A 26,735-nucleotide genomic window follows, 5' to 3' on the forward strand; every position below is an offset into this window, starting at 1 on the left:
TTACTGAAGATCATTTTATATTTTGGCTAATTACATAATGGCCATAACACAATCATAGAATTATAGTTGTGACCCATAAATTGTCAGAAATTCTAACAATTAGTGAAATTAATAAAAATATCAAATTAACGATAATATACCTACTTATGTCTCTCTATGTCTATCTCTATTTTTCATTATACCTTTCCATGTTTACTTATTAGGTTTAATATATTCTAAAATGTCAACCATGTAATAGAAATAGAGATAATACACTCGTGAGCTATATTGTGATGGATGCTGGAGACATAATGACAATTACTTATTGCCATTGAAATGATAAATTATTGTCTAATATGAACGATATCATTTGAAATAACACAAAGTAACTTACTTATGGTAGCCCTTATTCATATTTTTTATGTATAAATGTTTAGTCCAAGACTTTATTTATCCGCTGTAGTTGTTTTTTATTGTTGATAAAGATTGCAAGACTTACATAGAATGTAAACAAGAGTCCTTTATTACAATTGATAAATAAGATTAAAAAATGTTGAGGCATATTAAATTAAAAACGCAAGTTAACAAATAAGATGATCCCATGAGTTTGCAAATGGTAACATTGCTGGATTAATCTCTTTGAGTTTTAGTAAAATTATATAAATCACTCCTCCCATTTTTAAACTCACATAAATTACTACTAATTATATACATATATTACAATAATAACGGCTCCACCAGAGATACATGTAATTTCTTAAACAAAAAATGATGATAATTATAATTAACAAAAATAAAATATGGTATATTGTGAAGACTTATTTTTTATCATACTTTGTTTGACTTAAATACACTTGTCACTCTTTTTTATTTAAGAAATTACACTTATATATCTCATGTTAATAGTAAGTGTAATATACGTATATAATAAAGAGTGATTTGTATAAATTAAAAAAAAGGAGAAATGTAATAATTTGACTGAAACTTACACACTATCAACATTTACTGATATTATTATTGAATCAAAGCAATTATCTTAACCGGTTCTATCATCAGTCAAATTTACTCATATTATTACTAAGATTAGTGAATTGTAAACCAATTATCTTAACAGGCCGTTACATCTTTTCTGATATGAAACATAATAACACGAGTCTCCACTGAGCGTTTTTCACTCAAAAGAGAGACGACGCTCCATAACATCAACCCTAGAATTTCAAAATTTCGCAATTCAAAGCTCTCATGTTAAATTAAACTCCAAGTTTCAACCATTGAAGCTTAAAACAATGGGTCGACCCGAGCCATGTGTCCTCTACGCTCAGACCTTCGTCCATCCCCATCTCGACGAGTACGTCGACGAGGTAACCCCATTCCAACTAAATCTTCATATATTTCAACCTTTGTCTTTTATTTTTTTAATTGCAACCATTTAAATTGCTATACCGAGTTCAAATCCTGTAAATAGTTTCTCGGCTTACGGCTGCATGCATCTACCCTCCTATACTCCACTAGGTGAGTGCACTAGGCTGCTTGTTTGTTAGTGAGTATTGAAAATTCAGTGAAGTTTAAAGCTTGGTTGGTGGTTGCTACTTGCTACTCTTTTTTTAAGCTTTACCTTGAACGAACATTGTAATGTGTTTGATTATGGCTTTGTTGGTAGAGTAAAGCTAAATCCTTGTATTTACTTGGGGAAAGAGAAGAATCTTAAAATATGAGAAATTAGATAATCTTTTTCAGATAATATATGACACACGTTAAATCTAAGTAGATAGGAGAGTTTGTAGTAGGACATAGTGTTTTCATTGTTATTGTTCGGGCATAGACTTTCGTGTAAGATAAACTTGTTTCTTACAGGTGGTTTTCTTGGAACCCATTGTCATTACTGCATGCGACTTCCTGGAACAGAGTGCGTCATCGGTTGCCCAAGCAGTAACACTTGTCGGGTACAAATTTGTTTCTCCCTTTTTTATGTGCATTTATTTATTTGATTTTGATTATTTGATTGGTTAAAGCTGATTGAAAAAATGAAGACTGCTCTATTTACTTGCTTGGTGTTAGGGTTTGATAATTGTTTCGAAATTTAGTTTAGCTTGTGCTTTAGTGGGTCTTAAGGGTTGTGTTGTATGTATAATTTATAAGTGTCATCATTTTTTGGGCGACTGTTGAAGACTTTGCAGTCAACTAATTAGTGAATTGCTGGCAACTCTTTTACAGGGCGACTTCGCCTCCATCATTTGCTGTAGAGGTGTTTGTTCATTGTGAGGGAGAGACGAGGTTTAGAAGACTTTGTCAGCCTTTTCTCTATTCACATTCTTCATCAAATGTGCTAGAAGTAGAGGTATTTACCATATTTTAGATGATGATATGATCCATCTGTTATTAGCAACATTTAGTCCTTCGTTCCCCCAATTGTTTGAATGTTTCACTGTGCCAGCTATTTCTTCTTAATGTGTTCAGAAGTATACTAACGTTATATTTCTCTGATTGATCTCCTAATTGTGGTATGCAGTTCTTAAGTTTTGGATTTTAACCTAGGTAGCCAATTGCGCATAGTGGTTGATCCCAAAAACACTATAGCAGGATGACTGTTACAACTAAGGGAAAAAATATAAGTAATTTATATCCTACACATATAAATGCACAAAATATACCAAATTATGTTATACCATACACACATAAATACACAAATACACTAAAATCAATATTGTCAATGGTGAATGGCGACCCATGGCGTTTGCCAAAATTCTGCCATTATGGCGTTGCTGACAAATAGCGGATGTCATCATGGTGGTTAGCAAAATTAATTAAAAAATAAAATATATAAAGAAAATATTAAAATATTAATAATATAATAGGCCACATAACACCATGGTAAAGTTGTATTTACCTAGGTAGTCAATAGCGCCACAATAGTGGACTGTGTGTTTCGACCATTACTCGCGACGCCACAGCGGTGCAGATGGCCATAGCACCTGTAGCAGGTCAAATAGCGGCAATATCGCAGGGCAAATAGCGGGTCATGACCCGCTACATGTTTTATTGTGAGTGGAACCCTAATTTTATAGAAGAGAAGTATTTTTTGCTCCTCTTTTTAGTAGGTGGCTGGTTTTTCACTAGGGTTTTAGGTAATTTAACCTCCCATTCTTTCCCTTCTACTAAACACATTGATTTTCCTAGGCCATGTGATTTTTAATTGGTTATACCTTTCTTCTTCTTTCTCTTTGTTCTTCCAAATTCCAGTTCACATGTTCAATTGTTTACATGTTCTTCACCAGCATAGATCAAAATTACAAGGCTTCCTAATTCACGAACATTCTCCATCTTTTCTTAAAAAAAAAATTATTGATCCCTGATTGTTTGCCCCATCATCTCTTTACCGATTCTCTTATCAAACTGATTGAACCCAATTGACATCATCTTTGTGTGGTTCAATTTCGGGAGATACAATTCTGTTATGGCATCCAACTTTGATCAGCTCTAGAACCTTTAATACTCTTATCTTGATTACTAATTAGGAATGTGTCTTTAATATGATCTATTTTAGTATTTATATATGTAGGTATAAACTACTTATATATTTTATTTTTCCCTTAGTTGTAGCGGTTATCCCGCTACCCGCTATAGTGTTTTTGGAGTTGGCCGCTACGCTTCGCTATCTGGGATTGACTACCTAGGTATTTACCCGATTAGACTGAACAGTCTGAAATATAAAATTGTATTTAATTTGAAAGGGAATGATTTAAAAAAATCTTAAAGAACTAGAGTTAACAAGTAAAAATGCCACCATCAGAACTGTTTTTTATAATGAAGGTAAAACTTGGTAGAATATAAAATTGTATTTAATTTGAAAGGGAATGATTTAAAAAAATCTTAAAGAACTAGACTTAACAAGTAAAAATACCACCATTAGCAGTGTTTTTTATAATGAAGGTAAAACTTGGTTGAATATAAAATTGTATTTAATTTGAAAGAGAATGATTTTTAAAAATCTTAAATAACTAGAGTTAACATGTAAAAAACTCCATTAGCAGTGTTTTTTATTATGAAGATAAAACTTGGCAGAATATAAAGTTGTATTTAATTTGAAAGGGAATGATTTTAAAAAAATCTTAGAGAGAGAGTGAGTAGACTGATGAGCAAGAGTGTTATTCAAAGCTCCGCACAGTCGAACAAGTGAAAGAGTAGACACACAAACGAAGCAGGGAGGAGAATGAGGTTAGATTTTCCAAAGCAGACGAAGCATGATTTTATTCATGGTTTACAATTTTTGGCAAAACCCAAAATTGCCCTTCAAACCCCAAATTTGAACCCAGAGAGCCACTGGCAGCGCCATGTCCACCATTAGCGTCCACAAATCACCAAATGGCGGACATCGTTGTTTAATGGTTTAAAGTGGGAATGGAGAACAAATCACCAAATGGAGAACAAAGTGAGTGGAAGAAGCTTCGCTTTAAAGTGGGAATGGGAGGGTGGCCTGAAAGGGGAAACACTGCTGCTTCTGTTCAATGAGTTTGGTTGCTGCTGTTCACCTTTTTATACAAGGGAAATAATGGTAAAGTTAAATTGCAAAAACTGCAAAAAAACCTTGTCACATAATAGAAAATAAGGGCAAAAAAGTTTTCGATTAACCTGCACTAATCAGGAATGTTGGCAAATGTGACCCAAACATCTATTAGAATAATAGAAAATAAGGCCAGCTCTAATAGATTGTGACCCAAACATCTATTAGAGAAGGCCTTACCAGCCACAATCTTGACCCAAACATCGGGTTAGTACCAGCTCCAACATTCCTGCCGCAAGTCAAACCTTGAAGGCCTTGCATTAGAGAAGTATCAATTGCCAAATAAAAATAACAACTACGCCTTAATCCCACCATGATGGGTTGGGTACATGGATTGAACGACACCATAATGTTTATCATAAATCAGGTTTATTGACAAAATATTGATTTCTAAATCTTTCCTAATTGTTTTGACTGTGGTTTTTCTTGGCCTCCCTCTTCCTTTAGGAATTAGACTAACCTCCATTTGATCTACTATCCTTACTAGGACATTTACTAGTCTTCTCCACACATGTCTCAACCACCAAAGACATGATTCTACCATCTTCTCTACACTAGGAGTTATCCCAACTTTCTCACTAATGTATTCATTTCTAATCGTATTTTATCTAGTGTGTTCACTCATCCAATGCAACATTCTCATATTTGCTATATAGAATTTATTCTCTTGTTTTCATTTTACCGCCCAACATTCTGTCCCATATAACATTGCGGGTCTAATAGCTGTGTAGTAAAACTTTCTTTTAAGCTTGAGTGGTATTTTTTATCACATATGACACGTGAAATATTCCACCATTTCATCTAATCCGCTTGAATCCCATGGTTTATATCTTCGTCAATTTCCCCATCAAGCACATATAAGAAGGTTAATTGCGAAATAAAAAATGATTAAAAATATGAACATATGAATAAAATAAAATCAAACTAACAAAGATGAATATGAATATAGAGGCTTCATTTTCCAAATAAAACATAATTTTAGTGCAAGTTATTAATCAGAGAGGAAGAGTCAGAAATAGAATTTAAGAATCAGTTGTTTTTATAAGGCTATTGTAAGGTTTTCTTTCCAGAGTTTTCCGAGCCCACTTAGTGGATTAACCGATTAAGGTTTAGTTGTTCTTTTATATTTTACAAATCATAATTGGGGGTTTTTGAATAAAAAACCATAAAACAGTGTCTTTAGGTATCTAGGTCCAGAATTTGGACCCAAATGTGTGACTTGCAAATTTGAGTGAGTTAAATCACAATTTTGAGTGAATCTATCTGAGTTTACTCAGGAATGAGTTTGAAACCGTGTCTGTTCCATGACATTGGAATGCAAAGTATGTTTAGATGGGTTTACGAGTTTTGCTCGCTTGTTTGAAAACACTGTATACTATCTATATATAACTTGTAAATGTATGGTGGGTTGATCGTTCTCCTGACTTATTAGAATATTTTCCCAAGTTTGCAAACCACAAAAAAGATTTGTACTGTCTGAGGTGGTAAGCAACATTGACTCCTTTTGAACGAAAACACTAGTTCAAATCCTACGGAATCAACTCTTGTGGGGAGACCACATAACCATTGTGTTCCTGTGGTTGAAGAGGGATTAATCCCATGGGCAGTTCAAATGGGCTGAACCTGTGGGGATACCTAGTGGTTTCACCAAAAAAATGTTTCATACTGTAATTACTGTTTCATTACTGCTTTCTCTTTCTCAGGCTGTTGTCACTAGTCATCTTGTTGTAAGGGGCAGCTATCGAAGTCTGAGTTTGGTTATATATGGCAACACAGCTGAAGATTTGGGCCAGTTTAACATTGAATTTGATGACAACACGTTGACTGATCTTGTTGATTCTGCTGAGGGGAAGCTTGAAGATCTGCCACTCGCATTGCATTCTACTAATTTTACTATTGAAGATTCGACTTTTTCTCTGAGTGTATTGTCTATTCCAGTTCCTGCATCAGATATTTCTCTTGTAGTGAAACTGTTTCTACATTTAATGTTAAAGATTTTGGATTTATCTGAGTTTGGGGATTATGGACATAGAGTTGTAAGTACTATAGTATCAGCTATCTCTTCTTACATTTCAAGTGACACATGTAAATCAATCAGTGAGAGATATCATATGAGGTCTGAGAAGTTTGATGAGTTGCACAGTGTTGTCAAGGAGGCAAGAAAAGAGCTTCTCGACGTTTATAAGGTTTTTCAGCAAAACTCAGGGAGTGAATCTTCTGAGTGTTTACTAGAGGGCATTGATCTGGAATTGGAGGCTGAAATGTTGGATTCCAAAGCGTTGGTGGATATGTTTAATCAGTATTTTCATTTTAGAAGTCACTCTTCATATATAGGAGATCACTGTCTTTCTCAGGTAATCTATTATTTTTCTTTCACATAATTTACTAGCATCTCCTTGTTAGTAGAGAAAGTTTGAAGAATAATTCACCCCATTATTGCTTATATTTTTTTCTCTCTGTCCTTTTTTCCTGCTTATGTTTCCATATGCTTCACTGCAGAGTGAGCATGCCCTATTAGGACTGAGTATGGCTCATTTACTATGTTCCGATAGAGAAAGCTGCTTTCAGTTTGTCAGTAGTGGGGAAATGGATCAGCTTGTGAAGTTTTTTGCCAAGGATGGGCAGAATTCTACTACTACTACGCTCCTGCTTCTTGGTGTTGTGGAGCGGGCTAGTAGATATTCAATTGGATGTGAAGGGTTTTTAGGTTGGTGGCCTCGGGAAGATGAAAAAATTCCCACTGGCATCAGTGATGGTTATAGCCAGTTGTTGAAGTTGATATTATCAAAACCCCGTCATGATATTGCTTCTCTTGCTACTTATTTGCTTCACCGCTTACGGTTTTATGAAGTTGCTTCAAGATATGAGGTATTTTGTTTTCAAAATGAATGTGTTTAGTATGAATATTTTTTTCAATTCAAAACTCCATTTTTATCTTTTGGTAATTTAATCTTTTCCAGTCTGCAGTCCTCTCAGTGTTGGTAGACATCAGTACTGTTGGTAGGGTTACAGATGTTACCTTGAATATGCTCACTTCTGCTGAAATTCTGCTAAAAAAGCTCCTGGTCAGTTCTAATTCAATTGATTGCTGGTTTTCGTATTAGATATGATTAGTGAGCAGTATTTTATTTTATTTTATTTCCCCCTGAAATTTGGTTAGCTCTATTTCTTTTGAATATGATTTGCAACTTGATAAAAGTCATTTCTTAATGTTTTTTTGTCAAGCGCTAATGCAGAAATTGATAAGTTCACGTGGTCCAATTGAAGATCCTTCTCCCATGGCTTATGCTAGTAGAGTACTGATTACTGGTCAAACAGATGGATTATTGTCATATAAAACAACTTCTGGCTTGATCAGCTCTTCAAGTTGTTGCTTTTCAGATTGGGATATCGATTCACATTTATTGGGACTTTTGAAGGTATTACCATTCAATCATGACATTTTACTGCTAATTTTTTTACCTGCTCAGGTTTTGATTGCAGCCTTTTGAGATGTCTGTTTGTTGCTGCATGATCTATCATTTTTGCCTCTGTTAAATGAATTTTTTTTTTTGCATTAATGGAAGATGGGACTATTTTCTGTTCTACCTTCTAGCAAATACTTATTGTGCTCTCATGCTTATATTTTTCTGTTTTCGCATGTTATCTTGGATGCAGGAGCGGGGATTTCTTTCATTATCATCTGCTTTGTTGTCATCAAAATTACGTGTGGAAGAGGGACATGTCATGGAAATATTCATGGATGTAACTTCATCCATTGAGGCTGTGATTCTTTCATTTCTATTTTGTCGTTCAGGTTGGCTACCTTTAGTGTTACTTCATAAATTTATAAATGCCCATGCTTGTTTAATATACACATATTGTTTGATCTATTATCAGAAAGAAGCAAGTAAAATATCAATTAATTTCATAAACTTTTCTGTCATCTGTACAGGCTTGATATTCCTTTTACAAGACCCTGAACTTTCTATTACTTTAATCCATGCCCTTATGGGTGGTCATTGTGGCAATAAGGAGGATTGTATTCCTCTTCGATATGCTTCTGTTTTGATCTCAAAGGGTTTCTTTTGTAGTCCTCTGGAGATAGGAATGATTGTTGGGATGCATTTAAAAATGGTTGGTTGTGCTCCAAAAAACAGTGTCTTCCTATCCCGTTTGCTTTGTTCCTCCTCCCTCTTTCTGCTGCTCTAGTTACTTTTATTGCATTTTTTAACTTCGAATGCCGTTAATGGGTTGCATCTAATTCTTATAATTTTATACTTGGCCTAGGTTAATGCCATTGATTGTTTGCTCTTATCAAATCCACACTCAGAAGAGTTCTTATGGGTCCTGTGGGAACTCTCTGCTCTATCGAGGTTGACGTTGCTTTATTTTTTTGTCTGCATCGACTCTTGAATTTTTTAAGTTGTTTGTGTTCTGAATTAAAGAGGGTGAGCTTGATGCAACGGTAATGTTATTGCGTAGTGACCATGAGGTCATGGGCTCAAATCCTGGAAACAGCCTTTCTGCTTGCGTGGGTAAGGTTGCGTACATCTACCCTCCTCAGACCCCACTAAGTGGGAGTCTCGTGTACTGGATCACCATTTTTATGTTCTGAATTAAATCTGCTGATGATTTGCAGGTCTGATTGTGGGCGCCAGGCTTTGTTGTCTTTAGGACATTTTCCTGAGGTATGCCTATTAATACGTTATAACAAACCATAATAATGCAGTATGAGGAAGCATATGTTTCTTCTTCTTCCTTTTCTTTTTTTTTGATTCATATGCTATTTGAGTGTGTAGTTTTAAGCAAACTTGCTTGATCTGAAGTGACAAATTCAAAATATTTTGTGAAGGAATATATTTAAGGTGTACATCATGATTGTTAAAGCATAGAGTCAACCTTGAAGCGGGAGGGGAGGGTTAAGTAGGATTGTACAAGCGGTGGAGTGTAACACAATGGGTAGCTCCACCGAAATACAAAACTACACTGGAAAAATACACACATATGTAACACCGGTGCTGTTTATATTATTCAGCAGCGGCACCAGTGTTTTTTTTGTTTTATTGAGTTGAAAAGAAGCAACATTTTACGGCCGGCTGCATTTTATTAGTAGTGATTCTGAAAATTAGGATTATGTAGTTGGATGGGGTGACTTGGGCTGGGAAAATTAGGTTAAAAACGGGTAAAAAAATAGGTTTAAAGCGTTGGGCTAGGCAACTAGGAGAATTGGGCTCGGAAACAGGTCAATAACCCTAATATGTGGGTCAATAACCTGCACGCTAGAAGTCTTCTTCTCCAACGCGATTGGAGCGGTGCTTCAACGATTCTACTCTCCAAAGCGTCGCGCCGCCATGCTCCATCTCTCGAACGAGTTTTATCCCTTCTAACTTGCCATTAGCCCTCAAAAGTTGCATCGCACGCTTCAACGCTCGGTGCATGCTTTTAACAACCTTGGTGTACATGTTTGGCCTTTTTTTGTAAAAAATATATTTATTATTTACATAGAATTCTCCGAAGCTTTATTTTCGAAAAAAGGTGGCACTTACATTTCTAGTGTTGTTCGATCCATGTAGGTGACCTTATGTAGTGAGATTAAGGCTTGAGTTGTTGATGTTGTATTGTGAATGTTTATTCATGAAACTCCTTCTAGTTTGCAGTTACTGAAGTTAGCTGTTAACACCATAGATGCTTGTGTTATAGATCTAGATAACTGCAGTTCTTCTTTATCTGTGATATTAGACATTGTAGTATGTATGATCTTGCTTGTATTCAAGCACTTAAGTTATATAGTACAATTGTTTCCTTTTGTGCAGGCTGTTACTGTTTTGATTGAAGCATTAAGTTCTGTCAAGGAATCTGAATCTGTTGCGAAAAATAGTGGTGGTCAAGTCATTCCATTGTTTTTCATATAGACAGTAGTGGCTTGATTTCTTTTTAGTAGTCTAAAATCTAAATTGCATGTTCTTACTTTGTTCGCTTTCAGGATCTTCATCAGTAAATCTTACAATATTTCACTCAGCTGCTGAGATTATTGAAGCCATTGTTACAGATTCCACAGCATCATCTCTGAGTTCTTGGATTGGACATGCTATGGAGCTTCATAGAGCTTTGCATTTCTCCTCTCCTGGATCAAACAGAAAAGATGCTCCGTCGCGGTTGTTGGAATGGATAGATGCTGGCGTAGTATACCACAAACATGGGGGTATTGGTCTCCTACGTTATGCTGCTGTGTTGGCTTCTGGAGGAGATGCCCAGTTAACATCAACTAGCATCCTAGTGTCAGATCTGACTGATGTTGAAAATGATATTGGAGAGTCTTCTAGTGGCTCTGATATTAATGTTATGGAAAATCTTGGGAAGTTTACATCTGAAAAGTCTTTTGATGGTGTTACTCTCAGTGATTCTTCTCTGGCACAGTTGACAACAGCGCATAGGATTTTGTCTTTTATTTCTGAAAACCCAGTATGTCAAAGTCTATTTTGAATAGTTTCATTGGTAATTGTAAATCCTTTCTTATCACATTTTTAATTAATGCAGACTATTGCTGTGACACTCTATGATGAAGGTGCTGTAATAGTTATCTATGCCATTCTAGTCAACTGCAGATTCATGCTCGAAAGGTCCTCAAACAATTATGGTAAGTTAACTAAAATGGCTGTTATAATACGAGGTCATTTATATTAATTTCTCTGAAGCACGGGGTCTGCCCTTTTGCTGGTTTAGTGTGCCTGATATATGACTGGAATGCCTTCCATGTCTCCATTTCTTCTTATTTCTGCTGGAGTGAGCTCTCATGATACATACTAAAACATTTCCTGCTTCCTTTCTTGATGGGTGTTTGCACTAGTGGCTCACAGCGGAGAGAAGTGGTGGTGATGAACAACTCCATGTCTCCTCCTTCAAGCAGTGTCATGTCTCCATCTTCCCTTTATACCCCCTATGTACAATTCCGTTTTCTCCCCAAATCAGCAATTCCTCCTCGAGTTTATGTCCTTACTCCTCCAAGATACATGCTACAATATTGAAAATGTATAAGTTTAATTATTTTTTTTGTCCTATAAATATAGGCGATTTTTTATCTTAGCCCACCTAAATATAGATTTGTGCACCTTTCTAGATCCCACTAAGTGGGAGTCTCATGCCTTGCCCTCCCCCCCTTTTAAAAAAATATTGTTTTGCATCCCTTCAAAAATAGAAATTAGTGACTTTAGTCCTTGATGTTAACACCTATTAATTGTTGACGTGGCTTTGATGCTCGGGGAAGGTGCACAGATCTAGTTGACAGTGGTTTGCCTCAATAGTGGTCCCTGGCAGTTGTGGCTTGGTCTGTGGGCGACGAACTCTGATTGGTGGTTGTGGTCCCTTCCCTGCTTTAATCTGTTGCATCTCATCCCTCTCAAATAACTACAACAATCTCTCACATAGGAATAAAGATGGACCACATAGGTTTTTGACATAGTGCTTGGTTTGAGCTGGTTCATTGAAATTTGAATTGGGTTTCATGCAAGGTTTCATTTTGGTTGGGTTCTGTTGTTAAAAATGTCACAGATCATCAAACTTATGAATTTTTTTAGTAGATCGTTGATGAAGTTGGTTATCATTGGATTTTTTCAAGGAACGCCCCCTGTTTTTGTTTTTGCACACACCATTTGACACTTTGATTTGGTTATGGTGTTGGTGTCGTGTTCCTAATCTTCAAAAGTGGTGTTATCCAGAACAACTGAATATGGTAAGCCTTCTTAACTAAGATATAGGATAGTTAGCGAATGCAGAAACAAAATATGAATATGATCACATTATTTGATAATCTGAAAAACCGGACTTATATGCCATAGATTGACTTTCTAGGCACAATGTTTTATTATAAATTGAGTACAATGTCAGAAATTAATTTAGTGAAAGGTGTTTGGGAGAAGTCATTCGTTCTGGAATTGGTAAAGGGTGTTTTGGGATGGGTTTTGGTTCTCGTCTCCTCCTTCCGGAGTCTAATTTTGTGGTGGAAATCGGAGGAGAGTGAAGTGTTCTTCTAAGTTTGGAAGCTTGGAGGTCTAGAGGAATGATGTGATTTTTCCCCCTTCATTATAAGATATTATCTTAATATTATGTTACAAAGCATGATCATTATGTAAAATAGTGAATGTTGGGAAAAATACAAGTTAGTTAAGAAAGAGACCAAAAAAGCAGTGAGCAAAGCAAAAGTTAGAGCATATGATGTGTGGTACGAATATCTAGGTACCAAGGGAGGAGAACAAAATGTTTGCAGGCTTGTAAATGGTTGGGAAAGAAATACAAGAGGCTTGAACCAAGTGAAATGCATTGGAGATGAAGATGACAAAGTCTTGGTGAATAACAAAGAAATTAAGGAAAGATGAAACAACTATTTCACAAGATTTTCAATTGTGGACATGACTTCTTGTTTTCTGATAGACTAAACACGAAATAGGAGGGTTGCATCCGTTTTCTTGCTGGGAATGGGAAAGGAACGAAATCAAAGTCTAGTTTCTCGCTTCTTGCTTTAGAAAGATTGCAGGGGCGTGTTAGCGCGCCCTTCCTTCAACCGGCTCCGCCCTATCCATTCATATCCTTTTTCAAATGGATATTTAGGAACCTCGCGTGATCATGTTGGGCGAAAGGTAGTTAGTTGTAGAGGAGCGGCTATTAAACAACGATTCCCTCCTTTCTAGAATCTGAAGTGGGGGGCCCTCCTTCCCCACCATTCCGACCTCTTATTGATAGGGATTTTACCGATGCTGAAGGTAGCTTGCTTACAATGCCACCCACTTGATAAGCTAATCGCCAGAAAGGCTTGATCTTATCTTGAGTGAGAGAGGCAAGTAAGTCGCAAGGCAAAAAGCATAGTTGTTTTCAAGTCTGAGGGTGAACGAGTGGGATTTCTATTTCATTCAGAGCCTGGCTAGTGATAGAAGGAAAGACATTGACAGAAGGAGTCACCCACCAGAATGACATGTATCCGAAGTCCTCTCCACCCGATACTGCCCTAATCATAGGTGAGTCTGATTGCTTCGTAAATGAATAGTGGTGAGTTTAGCTAATGAATTGCTCTTTCTTTTGAGTTGTGGTATAAATCGGGGGCTTTAGGCCCCATTGCCTTTTTGTTATTTAGTTCTTTTAATCTGTGTTCTCGCTAACCGAAGATGAAAGGGGGGTGCAGAGGCGCATGAAAGGGTGTGGTTGTTTAAGCATCCAAAAGAACTTGTTGTTCCAGAGGTGCTTGTACCCGATCTTGACGGCACGAAAGGAGGATCAAAATTATACATTTTATCATAAAATTCAGTTGTTGAATGTGAAAGAAGCGTGAAAATGTGGAGAATGATAAAGCGGTTGGACTAGATAATAGACTCATTGGGGTCTCTAGGTTCTAGGAGAGTAGGACTATAGTTGGTTCACAAATTTTTTTATTGAGATCGTGAGATCTATGAAAATGGCAAAAAAGTTGAGGAGAAACATTTTAATCCCTATTTATAAGAATAAGGGCGACATACAAAATTGTGCAAACTATCGGATATTAAAGTCATGAGCCATATTATGAAGCTTTAGAGAGGATAATTGAGGAAAGGTTGGCGCGTATCAGTGAAATTCAATTTGGTTTTATGCTAGGGAGGTTGATCATGGAAGCTATATACTTACCATGATGATCGATGGAGAGATTTCGAAGGAATCAAATGGGATTGTACATGACTGTCATTGATTTGGAGAAGATGTATGATAAGATGCCTAGAAAAGAATTGTGGAAAGCTCTAAAGAAGAAAAGTATTTTCAAATTGACTATATTTGAGCAATTAGTGTTATGTATGATGAGGTCAAGATTAGTGTGAGAACATAAGACGGGTCTCAGAAGATTTTCCTATTCCTATAGGATTAAGCCAACAGTCAACATTGAGCTCCTACTTATTTACACTGGTCTTGGATGTGCTTACTGAGCATATCCAAGAATTGGTGTCACAATGCATTTGTAAGTTTAGCGAGAGGCACACAAACCTTGACTGTAGAGGAAAAAATTGAAGATCATATTATTACTAGTCACTAGATTTAAGTATCTTGGGTAAATCGTACAAAATGATGGGGAAATTGAAGATGTAAACATATGATTCAAATGAGGTGGATGAAATGGTGGAGTGATTTTGGTGTCATGTGTGATGTAAAGGTACCATTCAAGCTTAAGGCAAAGTTTTACCTCACAACTATAAGACTTACAATGTTATATGGGACTAAGTGTTTGTAAAATGTTAATAAGAAAATAAATTCCATGTAGTAGAGATAAGAATGTTGCATTTAATGATTGGACACCCTAGATAATATAGGATTAGAAATGAATGCATTGGGGAAAGTTGGAGTAGCTCCTATTATAGAGAAGATAGTTGAATCATGCCTTAGGTGATTTGGACGTATGGAAGAAACTGTTAGAAGTCCCAGTAAGGAGAATAGATCAAATTGAAGTTACTCCAATTTCTAGAGGAAGAGTGAGACTAAGAAAAATCATAGGTGAAAAGATTAGGAAAGATTTAGAGATCAATGCTTTGTCAATGAACTTGATTTATGATAGAGCATTATAACATTTTTCTATTCATGTAGCTGACCCCTCTTGGTGGAATTAATGCTCGGTCGTTATTGTTTTAATCATTTTTAATATATTTTTCTTTTGGTACCCAGTACTAAATATTAATATTAAAATCCATGTGCCACTGTTAATGTGGACCTCTGTCAATTCCTTTTGCAGTTAGCAATAGTTAACTCGGTAGACCAAAGTTACCAATTTTCATTTTTTCTAGGCTGTGAAAGAAATTTGTTTAGGTGGACTAAAATCAAAACCACTTACAATTATAGAGACTAAAACATATTTCAACGAAAAAATTATATATATATATATTGTGTTGGGTGCAGATCTTATTTCAACTGCAATAGTAGTTTTTTTACAATTATTTTCAGTGCTCTCTTGTTTGGTTTGCTGTCGCACAGCAGTATTTATTTAAAAATATTTATGATTTATTTTGGTTCAGATGTTTATGATAATAGTAATTATCTGTAAGGATGTACATTTACCCTAGATTTTTAAAAGGTATACTTGATATCTGTATCCATATGTGTACCTGTTACTGCACCCGTATTGTTGTAATGTTGCATGCATAGAGATGGGAAGCCTGGTTGCTTTTCTTTTCCCTCCCTTTGTTTATGTCCTTTTGAGAATAGCTGGTCCTCACCTCCATCATACTTGTATATTCTTTCTATTAGTTTTTTTGTTTTTAATATTATAGAGATTCTATATTGTTTTCCATTCTTTTTAAAGCTTGGTAAATGTAAAATATGCCATTCTTTTGAACAGATTACCTTGTAGATGAGGGTACTGAATGCAATACTACATCAGATTTACTTTTGGAACGGAATCGTGATCTGAGCATAGTTGATCTTTTGGTTTCTTCTCTGCTGCTGCTGATTACACTTCTGCAGAACTTACAGGTTTGCATCTTAGGGGTCCTGTCTCTTCTATCCATGTTACTTTTAGGTGGCACAAATCTCAACACACATGTATTTTACTAATCAAGAAATCATCATTAAGGTTTTAACAATTTGAAGGGTTTCAAATTGATTATTACATGTTCACTAGTGATTGTATCTCAAACCTTGTAGCAGCTTTAGCTCAGTAGTTCTGAATTTCAGTAACAACGTTTTTTTGCTAGACTTGAGGCAGATGGACATTATATGGTGAACTTTCTCTATATTAAGTACCTTATTTTCTCGAAATTATGTTATTTTCTGTCATATTTTCTCTACCCCTGTTGTGGATGTGTCATGTGAACCTTTTTGAAAATTACGCCGACATCAGTTGAGGTTGCCGAAATTGCACCTGGTACCCTGACTATTTGTTGGCCTATATTAACACTCCCCATAATCTTGGAGTCAGGGAAGTCAATCTAATAATGTCATAAACCTCAAGGGATATCAGTATAATCTTTAAAACAAGGTGGTATTAGGTGTAATTTAGGCAAACCCGGTAGGTCAGTGTAATTTCCCCAAAACTTTCTGATATGCAACGTTTGGCTAAAATGTTATGTTGGGTACCTGGCTGACTAATGGACTGTAAGCGGACTGCTAATTAGAGGCTGTAAATGAAAATCACTTGCATCAGAAAGTTTTGTATTGTGATATGCAACTCTTGTCTCTCCCATCTGCATATTGCATTTCATTCTTTCATTTCCTTACTATTTCTCAGTGACTTTTCTTGTTTGCTTTTTGTTTGAATCTTCAACTGAACTGATGTTTTATGAAATTTAGAGGGAATTCCCAGACTAAATCACAAAGACTTAATGCAAGAGGAAATTGGCTACGGTCTGGGATGATGAAATGGTTATCCATTTCGCAGATTAATATTTGGTTATGTATGAGTTGTGGATATTGTGATGATGAAAATCAATTTGGAATATTGTTAATTAATGTAGAAGCCTAGGGAAGAAAAAGTAACATGCAAATGAAATTTCTTCTTATTTTATGTGGGTATATTTGGTTGAGTGGACTTTAGGGTTTTCAGAATTAGAAGAACTGGATGGGTTTATATAGTTTTTCTTGAACCTTCCGTCTTGGATTTCCTTTTACCAGTTATTGCCTCCACAATTTTTAACTTTCAGATTTTGTGAACTGTACATCACTTAATAAATGTTTATCATTTGTTATCATTGTCTGATGGCTCCCACGGAAGCACTTTTTTCATGACTTTTCATCTTTTATGAGGTGGAACTTACATTTTAGCATCCTTTTAATCGTTAAGTAGTCAGCACATTCAATGACATTAATGGGTTTTGTTGTTTAGGTACAATTTTTGTGCTATTGTCTTTTTTCTTTAATCCTTTTTGGATGTGAAGGTTTCTTAGGAGGACATTATACCTATTTTTTTTGTATTTTCCTGTTTCTAATTTCTGCTTTTTTCTCCCCTTAATAACTTTTCTTTTATAGAAAAAGACTCAAAATCTTTGATTTTCATCTGACGAAGTTACAATACCATTTGCAACACCTGTTATTAATCACAGCATTCTTGATAGAGTTGGTTTGTCTGCACTTTTATAGGAAGCAAAGGAGCAGCACCGAAATACAAAATTAATGAATGCTCTTCTACGTTTACACAGGGAAATAAGGTATCTGTTTGTTTCCTTCCTCTTTGTATCTGCTTGAGAGTCATGTATATTCTTTAACTTGATCAAATTGTGGTCATTGTAGCCCAAAGCTAGCTGCATGTGCGGCAGACTTATCATCTCCATATCCTGATTATGCTATTGGTTATGGAGCTGTCTGTCAACTTATTGTGTCAGCCCTTGCATTTTGGCCAGTACATGGATGGAGTCCAGGTCTTTTTCACACTGTTCTTAGCAGCGTTGAGGCTACTTCAATGTTGACTCTCGGTCCAAAAGAAACATGCAGTTTGCTCTATCTTTTGGTATGCTTATTACCTTCAAAGTTTCGTGGTTTTAATTCTTTAAATATTATATGTTCCTCTTTGCTCATTCCTCTGTTCAAAGTTAATACTTTATTTTTAAGCTGTGTATGACAAGTTTACAAGACATTCACACTGTTTATATGATTAGTTCTTCTCGTCTTATGTTTTCTTTTACAAGATTGATTTATATCCTGAGGAAGATATATGGCGTTGGACTAGTAGAATGCCTTTATTAAGTGCACGAAGAATGTTAGCTGTTGGAACCCTATTAGGGCCTCAAAAGGAGAGACAGGTCAAGTGGTATTTGGAACGTGGACACCTTGACAAACTGGTTGGACAATTGTCACCACATGTTGACAAAATTGCTGAGATTATACAGCATTATGCTATTTCTGTATGTAGTTTCTGCCTATATGGTCAACTTAAATTTTCTTCTCCACTTTCTAATGGGGATTTTTAGAATGTTGATGGGGCTTATATAATTGCTCATTTTCTTGTTCATTCTGATCCCTGGCAGGCATTAGTGGTCATTCAAGATCTGCTGCGTGTTTTTGTAATTCGCATTGCTTGCCAAAATGCTGATTATGCATCTATGCTCATACAACCATTATTGTCATCGATTATTCATCTTGTTTCTGAATCAAGTTCTCCTTCTGAAACAGATGCATTCAAGGTAAGGTTCCTGTCTTCCCAAAATTTCAGGGCTTTGTAGTTCACCTACTTTGTTATGATGAGTATTTTTTTATTTATTTTCAGGTTTTGAGGCTTCTTGACTTTGTTGTCAGCCTATCAGAGCATCCACTTGGCAAGGTCCAAATAATTTTGGCCTTGGTTTTGGCATCTTATTTTCATCATGATTATTACGGCCGTTGTAGTATTATTGACCACCGGTGATGATAATAGTTTTACGTAACATGAAAATGATCTGTTTTCTACTTCTCTGTCAGGGCCTATTGTTGAGGGAGGGTACTCTTCAGATGTTAACAAAAGTACTGCAGAGATGTTTTGTTACTGTTGATGATATTGAAAAGCCAACTCCAGACACTAGAAGTTCTGCAAGTTGCAGCTTTAGTTTTTTAGGTTGGTGTCTCCCAGTATTCCAGTTTTTCATGCTTCTTTTTCATTCTGAAGCTTCTCAGTGTTATCCCCACAGACATGACATGTGAGTATTGTATTTCCTTGTATGTTATGTTTACTCATGTTTGGCAGCTACATGACAAATTTTCTGGTTTGGCAGTAAAAAAATTGAAAATTTGAGTGACGAAGATTATGGTCTGATCTTACGTTATATTTTGAAGGGTTGTCAGGTGACTTTCTTATCTTGTCCATCTCTACATGTACATAGTGCTTCTCTTTGGGCGGACTGACTGTTAAAGTTCATTGGTTCAAGACTCTAGTTTAAGTATGCACTTCTTTTATTTGCTTGTTAGTAACTTAGAATGATGTGGTTTCAAGGTCCTCCCTATTGGAAAAGAGCTACTGGCTTGTCTTGCAGCTTTCAAAGAATTAGCTTCATGTAGTAAAGGTCAAATGGCAATTGAAGCTACTCTTTTTGGTATCCATTCTCATGCTCGTGAACATGACTCTCGAAAAGATGATAGGACTGTGAATTATGATGGTCCTAGTGTAGTAGAATGGGAAAACCTCCCTCCTTTATTAAGCTGTTGGATGAAGTTGTTGAGATCAATAGAGGCAAAGGAAGAATTGACAACTTACACTATCGAAGCTGTTTATGCACTATCTGTGGGGTGTCTGCAGTTTTGCATGTGCAGAGACAGGTATACTTTTGTATTACTTTATTGATTGTTTCTTCTGATTAACAGAAGTTGGACGGAATGAACACTTCTGTGCCAATTTATATGCAATTGTGAAACCCGTAAGCCTAAAAAACAATCCTCTATTAATGCTATAAATATTGAAAATTGTGGAAAGTTATTTTAGTGCTTTGCTCTATCTAAATTCCTTTTGATCATATGAAATAGCCAGAGCCCACAGTATTTGGCACGAGTCTCTGCTTTTCAGAACCATAAAGAAAATGTTTGCAATGTAAGTTCACAATATAAGGACAAACTACAAATGTACAACTGTCAACATTGAATACAAATATTAGAACCTTATTTGGCATCTATTATATAAAAAAGCCCTATTAGTGCTCTCAACATTCCTTTGTGTTGATAGAGCTTTAGTGAGAATACTAATCTTAAGACGGAGAACTGATTTATAAGTCGTCTGTTTAGATTAGTCCAAAAACAAGAAGCACTAAAGCTTCACATGACCAAAAAAAGGTGAAATATGACATGTCACATGTTGAGTATATAAGGAAGCTAAATGTGGTACCGGAGCCTTTAGACTCTCAGACCAGCAGGCTAGTCTTTGAGGTCGGGTTCTCCTGACGAGCTTCAGTTGGAGAAATTAGTTTTTTTTATTGAGAGTTAGACTACAAGAAGGGTGGCCTGTAGGGTGGATTAAGGAGCAGTACTCTCTAATGGGTGCTGTATTGAATAATGATAGATGAGTTAAGCTATGTTATCAATCACGATTCTATCACAGCTTTGTGTTGTGGCACCTAGTCACTCTTCCTAGTTGTGGTACAAAATGATTTAGGGTAGTGGAAATATTAGCTGCTTTCGTGGCTAGTTGCTGCATCTATTGAGACTGCTATCGAGAAGTGGAAAAAACTAAAAATTAATCCCACTTATTAGCCGTCCCTTCCCTTTACAGAGCCCTCTGACAAGGCTTTTCTGCCTGTCACCTCCTCCATTCGGCTCCTCCCATGGTGTGCTGACTATTCCTTTCTTATGGTGCTGTCACCAATGATGTAAAAACCGTACTGTACCGGCCGGTTCGATCGGAAAACTGGCGAATCAGACCCCTAACCGGTACGGTACAGATGTTGAACTAGCCAAGTATCAAAACCGGTCAAAAACCGGTCAAAACCAGTCAAAACCGGTGAACTGGCCGGTATATGACTAAACCGGTCGATTTATACACATTTTGTTTTGAAAAAAAAACTTAGAAACCCATTACAAGGTGACTCATATTTCCAACCATTCTTCAACACTTCAAGGTACATGCTTCCAAGACATACTTAGATTACACCTTTTGGTTCCTAACATTCGTATGTAATCTCAGTGGCAGATGTGTAATATTGGAGTACTGTCTAAAGATAAGATTTGGTGCAAAAATATAATCTCGATGAGACAACTTTGACTCATTGGTGTTAAATGTTAAAACTACAAATTTATTTGTTTTGTAGAGTGAGTTGTGAACTTGTGTCATTTATTTATATTTTGCGGTTGTTAAGTGATACTTTTGGATTGATATATGTTTTGTAATTTAGACTTTGAATTTGTTAAAGACTTAAAGTTGTTTGTTTATGTGAATTTTGAGTAGATTATGAATATGAATTTTAAATTTGAGTATCTACCCATTTGAAATTTTTTTGTTATAGGTTTATATATATATATATATATATATATATATATATAAATATAAGCAGATATGTCCGGTTTAACCGGCATGTGATTTAATTACTGAACCACCGGTTGAACCATTGTACCACTATACCAGTACCCTGACCGGTTTGATAACCAGTACAGTTTTAACAATACTGGCTGTCACTATCCATCAAGATGACGGTGATCTTTTTCTGAAGCAGGAGAAATTGTAAAGAGGCATAACCCTGAAAGCCCAAAGATAGAGTTTTTTTCGAAGGGCCTAACCTTTAGTTAAAATAATCTGTCTTTAAAGCTGTGATTCTATTAGAATTTTAAACGATGTTGAGTAATAGAAAATCAGTATTATTCATTAATAATTATCATTTAAAAGCACTAAAGTTTTATCTCTATATAAACTCATTATTTTAAAACTCACATTCTTCAACTATATATATATGTGTGTGTATATATATATATATAAAATCACGAAGCACGTCAGTTGCTTTGTGTTGCTATCTGGGATTGACTACTCAGTAGTGAAGCCACCCAGAGGGAAAGGAGGACTGTCTCATTCAATGTGCTAGTCATTTGAACTAGGCTCTCCTCATCGTCATAAAACCATAAGATAACAATTTGGAACTTCAAGTTTCTGTATCAGGAATAATTAAATTATTAGTACATTTGCTGCAAGTAGATTTCTGAAGTTGACCCTTTCTCCTGATATTACTAAGTTTCGTCGCACTGAAGAGGACTAATATACATAGGCACGTCCAAACTTGTATTTCACTATATTTCTGTCCTTATGCTATTTGGGATAATCTAGCAGGATAAACTCGCATTTTTTTGTGTGGATCAGTTTGATTTCAGACAGAGTTGCTGTGTTGAAGTACCTCTTTGGTCTTTCTGACTATATGGCAAAATCAGTTGGCTTTCCTGAAGAAAATATAAATTACATACTAGAATTTAGTTCTCTGTTGAGTACAAAGATGACTATGGATCACTGTTTCATTACTTCTCACTTGCAAATCCCCTTATATCAGGTAACAGATCCATTTGAGTACAGCTGTCTTTCATAGTTTTCCCCTGGATTAATTTTAACTTCTGTTGCTCATCTATGATTTCAAGGTTTCTGAGTTGGTTAAGTCATTGTCCTTGGTATTGCAAAGGCCCGTTGGTTACATGGAGGCGGATGATATTGTTATGCCTCAAAAAAATGTTTTAGTTGTTTTGAGGACACATCAAATGCTTGAAAACAGTGTAGAAAAGATTGATGATCATCTTTACCGTGGAGGACTCGGGGACAAATTTCTTTGGGAATGTCCTGAAACATTACCAGACAGATTAACACAGACAAACCATGGTGCCAAAAGGAAACTGCCATCATTGGACGGATCTGCAAGGCGCCATAGAGGAGAAAGTTTCCAGTCTGACAACTCTGCTCAAAATGCTTTTGTGCAGGGTATAGCACATTCTGCTGTTTTTTCTGGTCCTGCACGTAGGGATTCCTTCCGACAACGCAAGCCAAATACCAGCAGACCCCCATCTATGCATGTGGATGACTATGTGGCAAGAGAGAGAAATGTGGATGGGGTTTCTAATGTAATAGCAGCGCCAAGAGCAGGATCAACTGGTGGGAGTCCTCCATCAATTCATGTAGATGAATTTATTGCCAGACAAAGGGAACGCCAGAACCCTTCAGCAGTAGTAGTGGGAGAGGCTGTGGGACACCTAAAAGATGATGCTCCTGTGAAACCTACAGATGGGGAGAAAGTAAACAAATCTAAGCAATTTAAAACTGATTTTGATGATGATCTTCAAGGAATTGATATAGTTTTTGATGGAGAGGAGTCTGACTCTGATGACAAGCTCCCATTCCCTCAACCAGATGATAACTTACAACAGCCTGCCCCAGTTATTGTTGAGCAAAGTTCACCTCACTCAATTGTTGAAGAGACAGAAAGTGATGTTGTTGATAGTAGTCAATTTTCTCGTATGGGTACTCCATTAAGATCTAACATTGATGAAAATGGCCAAAGTGAATTTTCTTCAAAGATGTCTGGTTCACGTCCTGATATGCCATTAACACGTGAATTAAGTGTTTCTTCGGACAGGAAGTATGTCGAGCTGTCTGATGACTCAAAGAATGTTCTGAAAGCTAAGACCTCTAGCGTATATGATTCTGCAACAGCTAATAGTTCAGGGTTTCCAGTGTCTCTTTACAATAACCCATCCACATCATCTATGCAATTACCAATTGATTCAAGGATGACCTCCCAGAGTTTCTTTTTAAAGAATAGCCCGCAATATGGAGGTAATGCTACAAGCTCTCAAGGACTCTATGAGCAGAGGTTTTTGCCTAACCAACCCCCTTTACCACCAATGCCCCCTCCACCATCAGTCTCGCCTGTAATATCGCATGCTGCAGATTCAGTTCCTAGCCACTCGTCCCCATTTGTTAACTCTCCAGCAGGCACACAACATCAAGTGGCATTCCAAGTGAGGAACTTTTCCTCCTTATCTTTCAGTTCTTTATTTCGTTTCTGGTTGCTTCAGTCATATGATTCCTCCTTTTTAATTTGTCCTGGGTCAGCACCTACTGATTTTGTAATTATTTTTTGCAGGTTCAGACGGAGTATTTATCTCCGTTTAACAATGATTCAACTTCAACATCATTAGCATCTTATGTTCCCATGCCAGATTCAAAGTATTCCAGGACATCCATATCTTCTCCTGGTGGTCGTAGTAGACTTGCGCCCCCACTTCCTCCTACACCACCTCCTTTTGCTTCTAGTTCATATAATTTACCATCTGTTAAAACTTCTGCATCCCAGTCTTCTCTATATAATCAGACAACTACTGGAACCAGTGAATATTCCCAGGTCTCCATCCCACCTTCAGGATCCAGATTGTCATCTTATCCACTAAATGCATCAATGCTGCCCATAGGGTTCAATAGGCCAGTTTCCATGCCGTTGACTCCTTATGGTAGCACCCCAAACCAGCAATTGAGTGAGAACCAGCAAAGCATCTTGCAAAATGTCTCAATTCCTCCAACTTCCTTTCAGTCGATGCATTCTGTTACTCAGTTGCAGCCGCTGCAGCCTCCCCAGCTTCGACGCCCTCCACAACCACCTCAACCCCTCAGGCCACCTCAAGCTTTACCACAGTTGGAGCAAGGGATAGCTATGCAAAGCAATGTTCAAGTGCATCAATTACAGATGTTACAGCAGTCTAAGGTTTCTTCAATGCAGACATATTATCAGACCCAGCAGCAAGAGTTTTCACATGCACTGCAGCAGCAAGTTGAATATACTCAACAACCAAGGGATGCTCAACCACAGCAGGAATCAGATTCAGGAATGTCATTACATGAGTATTTCAAGTCTCCAGAGGCAATTCAGGTATTTCCAAGCTTAGTTTTCTCTCTCATTTTTTAATTACAAGTTACATGCAATGCATTAATCCTTATCATTTTACTCTTTTGACATGACAGTCTTTATTGAGAGACCGTGACAAACTTTGCCAGCTTTTGGAGCAGCATCCAAAATTAATGCAGATGCTTCAGGTTGTTGATTCTTGGTATTTTTTTCAAAGTTCTATTATTTGCTTGTGAGGAAAAGGCTGGTTTCTAGTTTTTTGCACTCGAAATAAATGATGTCCAACTTCCCTTGTTTTCCTAATGTCTCCTATTAGTGTAGTTGTGTGTGTGGTGGGTAGGGGGCTGTCTATGGGACTATGGGCAATGCATACAACATGGATGTTCCTGTATATTGTTATATGTAACTTCTGTTAGTCTAGGTCCAAATATTTCATATTTATTGTTTGGCACGTGCCCATTTTTCTTTTCTTAGTCGTAATACTTCACATTTTCGTTTTCCAGCATTCTTCTACTTGTACTTGCAGGATAAAATATTTGGCTTCTATTTGATCTTGAAAATTCCTTTTTACAGAGACTTTGGTGGTTTGAAGTTTCTTGTGCTGTTTTGAGACTTGGATTCAAATTGTTTATTTCTTTTATGCAGGAAAGATTGGGCCAGCTATAGCAACATGACGACGAAGTTAATCTTAGAAGTATGACTTGTTGCATTATTCATTTCTGTAAATGTAATTAAGTAAGTGATTATTCCCATGATTAGTTGGGTTGATGATTGTGCCTCTGCCTTAAATTGTGTTAGGCGTCTTCTTAATTTCATCACATGTGCACTATGATTAGTTCCTCATCATTTCGACGAACTACGGTTTTGGATGAAGAGTAGCTCCTAATGATCTTTAGATGTTAGTCACTGGTCCAGTGCTCCTATTGTTCACAAGGGTCACAATCCTTCATGATGCTGTTGTATTTAGTGTTGTACAGTTAATTGCATTTTGAAACTTAAATTGTAACTTTCCTTCACAAAAGAAGGCTAGTTTAGTGTTTTATGACAATTTTTTTTTACTTTCATATTTTTTGTTTAGGGGTACTTAACAAGACCACCATCTGCCACCTCATTCCTCGACCATTACCAGCAACTGTATTACGCCGACCTCCATCATCACTCAGATGCACTTCTATTGCAAAATCGTTGTCAACTTCTCCATCTCACAGCCTTAGTCTCGAACCTGAAAATTTAAGACTAGTAACCCCAAATTCAGAACTAGATCAAACACCAAAAGTGAAATTAAAGTAAGGGATGGTTAAGATCAAAATCCTTGTTTGAAAAACATAAATTTGAGAATGGTTTACACTATTATTATCATCTTCTCTGACCTTTGTAACACTCCTTCGAATGCTACTGTTTCCAAATAAAACTAAGTATAAAAACTCATCCCTGCGAGCTTTGCACAATATCCGAACCTGTAACGTTTAAATTATTTTTTCCTTTTCTGTTTTATTGCACTGATAGATTTGTGCATTGGTCCTTAAAGCCTTCATTGGCAGTTACCAAAATATGCTACTCAACTTGTGTTTCTATGGCCACGTCTTGGAAGAGAATGAATAAAAATAGAAGGTTTCATAGTCATCTCATAACTGTATTTCATGGGTTAGATTTTGTCCAATATCATGCTTAATTTAAGAATCCATTATGGCACTTGTATATTTGTATTGCTTTGTCTGAAAGTTTTTAACAAGTCCGACACCTTAAATTTATATTATGATTTCAGAATACCTTTTACACTTGTTGAAAATAACACCACCATAAGGGATTTTTCAGATTCGTCAAAAGAATATGCCGTAGTATAGTCTTCTATACCATTCCTGGTGGCAACACTTACACTTTGAGCAAGATCATTGATGAGTCCAAGTGATTTGTGATAAAGGATTATGATCCATATACCAATTTAGTGTGATAAC

The 26,735-nt window shown here is 36.4% G+C and overlaps 1 protein-coding gene across 1 annotated transcript; it reads left to right on the plus strand.

The window, feature by feature from the left end:
* LOC109336506 lies at window positions 1,121–25,844 on the plus strand. Its single transcript, XM_019573147.1, has 28 exons — window positions 1,121–1,340; window positions 1,834–1,922; window positions 2,194–2,317; window positions 6,244–6,894; window positions 7,040–7,408; window positions 7,501–7,605; window positions 7,777–7,959; window positions 8,198–8,336; window positions 8,475–8,656; window positions 8,810–8,895; window positions 9,162–9,210; window positions 10,336–10,402; window positions 10,506–10,984; window positions 11,060–11,159; window positions 15,864–15,997; window positions 17,600–17,667; window positions 17,750–17,966; window positions 18,145–18,360; window positions 18,484–18,639; window positions 18,723–18,776; window positions 18,914–19,128; window positions 19,204–19,273; window positions 19,422–19,744; window positions 22,260–22,443; window positions 22,529–23,899; window positions 24,025–24,804; window positions 24,897–24,968; window positions 25,426–25,844. Exons 1-28 carry the CDS (start codon window positions 1,266–1,268, stop codon window positions 25,444–25,446), a joined length of 6,579 nt encoding a protein of 2,192 aa, XP_019428692.1. The 5' UTR covers window positions 1,121–1,265; the 3' UTR covers window positions 25,447–25,844.

Source organism: Lupinus angustifolius, chromosome LG20, assembly GCF_001865875.1.
Source record: "Lupinus angustifolius cultivar Tanjil chromosome LG20, LupAngTanjil_v1.0, whole genome shotgun sequence".
NCBI classification, from domain to species: Eukaryota; Viridiplantae; Streptophyta; class Magnoliopsida; order Fabales; family Fabaceae; genus Lupinus; species Lupinus angustifolius.